Source organism: Phalaenopsis equestris, unplaced genomic scaffold (genome assembly GCF_001263595.1).
Source record: "Phalaenopsis equestris unplaced genomic scaffold, ASM126359v1 Scaffold219626, whole genome shotgun sequence".
NCBI lineage: Eukaryota > Viridiplantae > Streptophyta > Magnoliopsida > Asparagales > Orchidaceae > Phalaenopsis > Phalaenopsis equestris.
The window spans coordinates 34,121-43,698 of NW_018237977.1; the positions used below are offsets into that span (position 1 = coordinate 34,121).

Below are 9,578 nucleotides of genomic sequence, written 5' to 3' on the forward strand. Positions count from 1 at the left end.
ATATATATATGTATATATATATATATATATATATGTATGTATGTATATATATGTGTATGTATGTATATATATGTATGTATGTATTACCTATGCATGAAAAGGCTTATTTCAACTTCTAAGAGTTAAAATAGTGCTTTTTTTTCTATGTGATATGAAAGATTTGGGTTGTGAAAATGTAAAAGAAAAGTTTAGATTTCAAATATGTAAATACATTGGAATTGAGTAGAAGCACGTACATGCCTAAAAAAAAAAAGAGTAATACAGTTTTCAAATCCCACCTAAGAGGAAAAATGATAATCACGGGCCCGTGAATCCAAAAATATCATCTTTAAATGCATATTCAAGTCAGCCATCAAATAATTATGAATACATTACCAATTTAGACAGCTCCACATCCAGCCAATCCACAAAAGTTAGAACATAATTCTTATTTGTATACCCTGCAGGCTGGAATACATCTTTTCATCCATAGCTTCAATCAAGAGGACCCTCATATCCCATATTCATATCCCATAGAATATTTACAATGATATGAAGTGACATCTACTTTCCTCAAAGTGGAAACTGAAGCCTTACAAACAATTATATAATTAGGGAAAATTTATTTGGATTATCATTCAAAGAAATTCAAATTTCACCTAAGGTTATTTTCAATCTAAACTTGGTAGAAAAGATCAAATTCATTAAATATGTGAGTTTCTTTTATTCTATTAAATTTACTGGGAGAGAAAAATCACTGAAATTTAGAGAATTTACGTTAAAGATGTTGTGGTATATATATAATTTAAAACGATTGACGACGAAACGAATAAAATAACAGGAAAAAATTCACACCAAAAGAACACACAGATTTACGTGGTTCGGGAAATTGCCTACATCCACGGAGTTGCAGAGGATTTTACTAATTGAGGAATTTACACCGGTCGATCTCTTCAATAATTACAAGAGAAATCTTTGTCTCGTCTCTCCTTTCTCCACCGTAATACACATCAAAAAGAAAGAAGGAAATTCCACAGAAAGCAAGCCTGCTATCCTTTTTCTTTCTTCAAACTTAAGCCAAATTTACCACAAGAAACGTGAAGAAGCCTTGAGAACCACCTTCTTCTTCTGGCCGAATAAGAAGCCCTTGGAGAACGATGCCCCTTGGAGATGCCCTTGCGATGTCTTCTTCCTCTTCAGCCCGATCACCACTAGCAAGAACTCCTTCTTGCCTTCACCGTGACTTCACCTCCTGAAGATCTAAAGGAGAGCCTCTTCTTTTATCACAGGCAGAAAAGGAAATGAAGGGATGCTTCGCTTCGTGAAATAGAGGAGGCGTGAGCAGTTTCTGGCGAAGGGACGTGAAGCTTCGAGCGCGAAACAGAGGAGGCGTGACTGTTCGCGTGCACGGGAGACGGGATCACAATCTGGAGCGGAGCGGGAGCAGGAAGCGTCGATTCATGAATTAGAGGAGGCGGGATGCGGGAGTGGGCGAAATCGGTCTCCATCTTTAACAAAAGATATCTAAACACTTCATGAAAATTTCAATGCAGCAAAATCAAAACGTGTCAAGAAAGGCAATTAAAAATAGTTTTAAAACCTGATTTACAAAACAAACAAAACAAAGTATGAACATAAACCATAGGAATGTGCAAAGAGTTTTCACAATTCTAAAAATTTAAGTGTCTCGAACGTAAGAATACAACTACTCGGTGGTGTGTTGAACAGATTCCTATAAGTAAAAAGTTACACATAATAAACTTTAATAATTGATACTAATAATTAGAATTTAAATTATTTAAAATCTCACTAACCAAATGTGAACCACCAGGTGGTCGGTGTTGTTGTTGAAGTTGTTGCATAAAACTTCACATCTCAGCATGAAATGATGCAAAATTTTGCCTATCATTAGACACAGAAGAAATAATTCGCACCTCAGCTCTCACAAATTGGAAGAGGAGTTGCAACTCCTCTTCCAATCTTATGACCCGGGCAAAGCTATTACCTGTACTGCTCACACCTGTGGTGGTAGTACGATGTAAAAATAAATGACTATGACTGACACCGAAACCTTACGTCCTTATTCTCACGGAATGCACATGACCCATAATCAATGTAAAAACTCTCTCATTTGCCTCAACTTTTTCTTGTTCGAGCATCAAGCTCTCTTCAGCCACTAGATCACAAGGTAGGGTCTATAACATATAGCTATATACTTAGTCATAAATGAGATAATCAATTTAAAAAAAATTAACAATACCCATTGTAACTTAGCAACCTTTGATGATGATGATTCATCTTTATGCGTTCAACTAACTCTCCATAATTGCAATCTATTCTGAATAGACTACATATCACAACACAAAAAGTGATTAATTATTACAAGTAAAAAGAAATCATAAATAAATTCATACCGTCGCTATTTGTTTTATAATAGAACCGACTCTACCATAGAGTGAGGGCATGTTTATTTTTTGACATTTTCAGTATTGTTGAATCTCCTAAAATTAAATAAAAATTTAATAAGTTTTTATATAATTAATTACTCAAAGCATTTATACAATCCTAATCTAATCAAGTGGTTGTGACTGTTATGTCATCAGCTGACACCACTGTAATGCATATACTTCTGTTGACACGTTCCCAATATCTTGCTTTTAGGGAAATTTTATAATTATGCCATTTAACTCCAAGTGATTGAAGAACCCACCATCGTACATGATCAGGAATTTCAAACTTCACCTTCAAAAGAGCAACAATTATTAGAAAATTAATATCAATAGTACAAAATAGTATTATAGGTTGACAAATGTATATTACCTCAACTTCAATAAACATTTTCTTTTTAAATGATTCCATTTCTTTATTGTGCCAATCTCAAAATGATATTAATGCTAGCATTGAATTCGTAGCATTAACTACAATATAAGATAGTGTATACTCTAGGAGATTATAGGGAACACCATTATCATTCACGTAGGTATGAACTTGTTTAGCTGAGGCCACGTTCTGAATATCCACACAAGTAGTGCAGTCTCTGTGTCACACTGACATGCCCTGATCATCTACAAATTCAATTTAAATATAAAGTTAAAGATATTTACGAATTAAAAGAACTATTAAAAGCTAACAAGTTATGATAAAATTTGGGTAAAAATAAAATAATAATAGTACCTACAAGCCAAACTTCCTCATTGTGATGAGGAGAATGCTTTTCAGAATTATGAAAAAAAGGAAACCCTAGATCATGTGTACCTTTGAAGTCATGTTACTCAGAGACAAGGTAGATGGGTGTACATTGAGTATTTTATGATCTGTTACTCTTATGTCTACTATAATCACTCATTGATGTAACTCTTTTAGAACTTTTAGTAAACTTTCGTTTGCTATTTCTATAAAATTAAATATTTTTAGTATATTATATTTTCTTGAAAGTTTGAACTATATAGAAAGAGTAATTCTAATATAAAAAATTAAAAAAATGTGAATAATGAAACAAAATTATATAAACATTGTATATAAGGAAAACAATCTTCAAAAGTTTCTTTCAAAAATTTATAAATACTCTTAAAACACACATCTAAGACTACAACATTTAACCAAGTAAACATGAGAATATTTAAGAAATAATGAAAACAGCACACATGCAAAAATTATATCACTACCATTCATGTGACTGATCCATCTAATTTATTCATTGGTAGAACTTAAATTGTAATCAAACACATCTCTTATTTAACTCTTACAACAAAATTCCAATTTGTGTTTTTGGGATCTTGAATAAAGAAAATTGGTTTCACTTGAGAGAAAAAAACAAATGGATCGTGCTCTAACTTCTCTCCTGTATGTATTAAATGTGAGAAATTAACCAAACTTAATCCAAACTGATCTTTTTTCATGTCAGTTGTATTTGTGCTTTCCCATTAACATTTGAATGATATAACTTGAAATAAATTAGAGTAATAATTGTCATCAATAATATTTTAAGTGATTATGAAGGATTTTTATTGACTGTAATGAGTTTTAAAATTTTTATTTTAAATTTGAAATGGATTTGAGTAGATTTCAAAGTGGAAAGAGAGAGAGTAGTGAGAGAAAGTATGAATATTTTATTTAAAAATTTATTTTGAATTTTATTTTATTTGTAGTAAATTTTATTAGTAAATTATATGTGAAATTGGTTATTTGATCTTTTTTGTGAATTTTTATGTAATTTATATTGACTAATTGAATTATATTGAATTTGTTTCAATTTTCATTATTTTTTAATCTTTATTATAATTTTTTTAGTTTAATTTTATTTTGAAATAATTTTAATCATTTGATGATTTTTCCAAATTTTTACTTATACTTTCTTTTTTTTGTTTAATTTGGTAATTTATACAGTAATTTTGGATTTTGTTGAAATTTTATGGTAATTTAATTTTTTATTTTGATTTTGATTTTATTTGATTTCAATTTTAGTTGAATTTATGATCTTGGTGAATTTGATTTGATTTTATTTCAATTTTAGGTTTTATTTCATGATTTCATTTATTCTCTTTTATTAGGAGACAAACTATATCTTAGTTCAAGGTGAACCTCATACCCAATTTGCTCTTTAAACAAAAAGAGAATCATCAAAGAAATTAAAGGAAAAGGGTGTAATGCTACCAAATAAAGACCATGTAAGAAACCTAAGTCTCTAAGTTCAAAGGGTAGCAAAAGGCAATTCCAAGCCTATTGGAACTCAACTTAAGCTCATTCACTTAACCTCAATCAACTCAACAAATAGTTGTGGATTCAGGGTTAAACATATGAAACTATAAGGACTAAAAAGATGTTTCAAGTTCTCAGCTAGTATTAGTTCAATCATTACTCCTCTAGGAAAAGCCACTAATGAAACCTTAAGGCTAATTCTTGTTCTAAAGAGAGAAGGAACAAGTTAGACCTCATGGAAAAATGAGGTCAATAGATTACTTAAAGTTGGTGATGTGGTTAGTCATGTTTGTGTGACCTTGGTTTGCCTTTAAGATTATGAGTTTTGAATCTTGAAAATGGCCAAATTTAAACAACATTGTAGGAAATATGCTTTTGTTGACTGAGATCTTCTTCTTCCATTACACCCTTCAATTTGCCTAAGATCAGGGAGCAATTCTTCCTCCTTCGATTAAGGAAGATAAATATCATCTTATAATTATATGTTCCTCACTATGTGATTATTTTCTTATAGTAATTGAGGTTGTCCTAGATAATTTTCCTCGGTTATTCTCCAAATTTTCTCTAGTCTAACTTTCATCTTCATTAGTTATAGATTTCAAAAGGATCTTTAGCTATAATTATAGTCTTGCATATAATGGCTTCCCGTGACAAATTCTATGCTAGTCCCTTAATCATATCTCTAAATTTTACTTCTAATTCTAAGCATATCCAAGTTCATTGCACCAAAAAAGATGATTATTACTTACATATATGTTGGTAATTCCTACAGCTAACTTAATCAAAAGAAATAAGAGAAGTTAAAAAAGATGGTTAGAGTTAGCAAATCCCAAAATATATTGCTTAAGCTACTATAATGATGGAGTAGAGGGGAGAAATATTCAAGAAACCAACCTTGGGATCTCCCTCGAATCCCCTACTCATTAGTAAGATTTTAAGATCTCAAGCACTATAGAAAATACTACCTAATGAGTAAAAAATCAATAAAGGACCAAGAAATGTAGAAGGCTTGTAGCCTTAATTCATGTTCGGACTAGGTGCGGTTAGTTTGCTAGACATGTCATCAGGTATCTGAGTAGGTTCATTTCATTTTTTCTTTTATTGATTCCTTTCAACAACTTCAATTAAATTTTAGGGGTTCTTGTGATTCTTTGCATAATGATCATGGTTGTTTTTGAAGGTGTGGTACTTGAAAGGATCACAGAGACTAGTAACTCCTCCCATGAGTATTTATATGAGAAAGTTACCCTTGTTGAAAATAGCTACGAAGTCTTAATAAACATTTACTGTAAAATGAGCCACGCTACCATGAAACTGTTTGATTGAATAGAGTACTTCTTTTGGGCTTTATGCAAGGAGCGAGTCCATATGAAGTTGCCAAACAAGTTCATTGGTCAAGTACAACAACTTGGGCAATTCATCTACTCAGCTTTGAGGAGTACTTGGGTGAGCAGCCCAAAAACTTGAGTGAGTAGACATCAATTGTTTCGAATTGCTTTCTGTTTAGGTTAATTTGATAAAGAATTTGTTCTGTCCTTGTTGACTTCATGAGGTTGATTTTTCTAACTATGAATGTGATATATGAACAAATCTATTTTGACGTTGAGGCCATCAAACTGGCATTTGGATGTACAAAAACATAACATGGTATTTATAAGACTACCAAAAGAGATACACATTTTATTGAACATATGCTTTAGTGAAAATGTGATGATTTGAGCGGATAGAAATAACATTTTTTAATAAAAACATTTTCTCAGTGCTTGAGAATTACTCAAAATTTCACAGGCATCCGCTAAAAGTACTTTTTTTTAATCAGTTGGAAAAGAATTATATATGCTCTTGTTTTACCAAAAACCTCTACAAGAGCACCGTCCTTCTCGAAAATGGTGAAACCGATTGTTGTCCCTCAAGATAATCTCTCTTCCTGTCATGTACGAGATGAACTTCGCAACCTCATGACAATCTCCACATACTCTCAAATTCTTAGTTACACGAATAGGCTTTCCTTTTACTGTGTTCAATATTCCAAAAGCAATTGCCAGCTTCTCACTATGTCCACAAAGAGCCTCTTCCTTAACATCATCATCTGCATTGATCAAGGCATATCTCCTTTTCGGAGCAATGCCATCTTCCTTCATTTTTCTTCTCATATCATCAAGAAAAACCTGTATCTTCTTTGATTGATAGTTTGATTTATCGCCCGTAACAAAGATGTAAGCTTTACCCTTCACTTCTATCCAACTACAGCCTGGGTTCTTTCTCAATGCTTTACTTCTGATCCTTTCCCTCAGCTTCTTCACAGCATCCCATTTCTCAGCCTCTGCATATATATTCGCAAGCAGAATGTAATATCCTGTATTCTCTGGTTCTAATTCAAAAACATTTTCTGCAACTTTCTCAGCGAGATTCACATCCCTGTGTATTCTGCAACCACAAAGCAAAGCTCCCCAAACTGTGGCATCCGGCTCCATTGGCATTGATTTGATGAACATGTACGCTTTACTTAATCTCCCAGATCTGCTAAGCAAATCAACCATACATGCATAGTGCTCTATTGCAGGTTCAATTTTGTATTCATTTTTCATTGCATTGAAGAATCTCCATCCTTCATCTATCAGTCCAGAATGGCTACAAGCATATAAGATGGCGATGAACGAAACACCATCAGGCTTTATTCGTTTAAGTCTCATTTGCTTGAATATTTGAAGAGCTTCTCTGCCATGGCCATGCATGCCATAACCGGCAATCATCACAGTCCATGTGATGAGGTCTCTAAATTGCATCAGATCAAAAAGCTGACGAGCCAGTAGTAAAGCACCGCATTTCACATACATGTCCACAAGAGCATTAGCGACAAAGCTGCATTCTTGCATCCCAGCCCTGAGTATGTGGGCATGCATTTCTCTTCCTTTCTCAAGTGAAGAAAGGCTGGCAGAGGCACGAAGTATGCAGGCCATTGTTGTGGAATTAGGTTTCATGCACAGCAGCATTGTTACAAACAAATGAAGAGCTTCATTGGGAAGAGAGTTCTTTGAATAGCCTCCTATCAACGTGTTCCATGAGATCGTATCCTTTTTTGGAGTATGATCAAAAACAATTCTAGCATTTTCCATATCACCACACTTAGCATACATGTCCATAAGTGCATTGGCAACAAAGGCATGAGAATCCAATCTATTCCTGACCACATAGTCATGTATATGCTTACCTTTGTTTAACGATCCACTGCAGGCACAGGCATGAAGAGCAGTAGTTATAAAATGTAGATCAGGTTCCAAATTTTCATCTTCCATTTTTTTAAATAAGAAAATTGCTTCTTCATAATGTCCATTGAGGGTATACCCTGATATCATTGATGTCCATGACACGATGGTTCTCTCACTCATCTTCTCAAAAATTTGAACAGCATTCTCAACAGCCAAACATTTAGAGTACATATCAAGTAAAGAGTTGCTCAGTGTCACCTCCTGTACGAAACCTGCTTTTATTGAATATCCATGGAGCGCTCGGCCTTGAGAAAGAGCACCCATTTTTGGGAAGGCAGGTAGAACACTAACCAAAGTTGCTAGATCTATATCCATTCCAGAGAATAACATTTCCCTGAACAATCTAACCCCTTTGTCTAAAATATCACTAGAAACACAACCATGGATTATTGAATTCCAGGATATAATATCCTTAACAGACATTACATCAAACACTTTTATTGCAACACTGATACTGCTACATTTTGAGTACAGAGATATCAAGGCGTTTCCAACTGCGCTTCCACTATAAAAAATATCAAGTTTTATGAGATAACCGTGAACTGCCATCCCATGGCTTAGATGGTCCAAAGCTGTGAAGCACTTCAGGACACAGGAGAAGGTGCAAGAGTTGGGATTGGTTCCATTCTCCCACATATTTCGGAAAAGAATGGCGCCTTCCATGTACTTTCCGACCTTGGCGTACTTACTCATCAACAAATTCCATGGAAAAGGATCCTCTTTGAAAGTCAATTTATCTAAAATCCTTCTTCCTTCTCTCAAATCCCCCAAGTTAACGTACATTGAAACCAATTTGGAGCCCAAGTTGGAATCGATATAGATTCCAGATGTGGAAATGAGGGAATGGAGTTTTTTCCCATGGCGCAGTGATCCAAGATCAGAACAAAGCTGAAGAACATCGCAGTAAGTTTCGGAGTCCAGGCACGCAAATTCCTCGCAATTGAGGTTAGAAATTAACATCAAAGTTTCTTCAATATTACCCTTTAGACACAGTTCCTGGATTTCAGAGTCAAGGTTTCTCGTACGCTCTTCACAAAGCAACGAGGCAAAGGGGATTCCGGCACTTCTCCAATAGCCGGAAGTCAAGGAAGTAAGAAGTTGGTTCCTTTGAGGAAAGTGGAAGATGCGGAAGCCTGAATACTTCCTCTTCTTCTTATTGCCTCGGCGAGATTGGTGTTTAGAAAACACAGAAAGAAGCGGCTCTGCCGCCGCCGCCATAGAGTTAGGTAGTTTGCCCAATATGATGACGGTGGAAGAGCTCCTGAAAAATGTTTTAGTTCTAAGCAAGTTCAATATCAATACGACAAAAAAAAAGATGTTTGCACCATAAAGAGCTTTCATCAAATCAATCAAATAAAATTATTTATCAGGAATTTAATTAGGTTAAATCCTCCATTTTATAAACTAATTCGACATATAATTAACAATATTAATTAAGAAAGTCCCTTCTTAAAAAAAATCATGAAGCCACGATTTAGGAAATATTTGGGGCGGCTGCATCTTATACAGCTTATTCACATAATGATAAGCGGTTGATCAAAAACTTAGCTAGCTGGTTGTTAGTTTTGTGCGTTTGGAAAAAAACTATTATGCAACTCTTACTGGATAAATAATTATTTCTGCCTCTATATA

The 9,578-nt window shown here is 33.9% G+C and overlaps 1 protein-coding gene across 1 annotated transcript; it reads right to left on the minus strand.

Annotated features, from left to right (window-relative positions):
* Positions 1 to 6,400: 6,400 nt before the first annotated feature.
* LOC110037453 (pentatricopeptide repeat-containing protein DOT4, chloroplastic-like) lies at positions 6,401 to 9,241 on the minus strand. The gene has a single exon (XM_020742108.1). The coding sequence runs from the start codon at positions 9,162 to 9,164 to the stop codon at positions 6,525 to 6,527; it is 2,640 nt and encodes an 879-aa protein (XP_020597767.1). The 5' UTR covers positions 9,165 to 9,241; the 3' UTR covers positions 6,401 to 6,524.
* Positions 9,242 to 9,578: the final 337 nt, after the last annotated feature.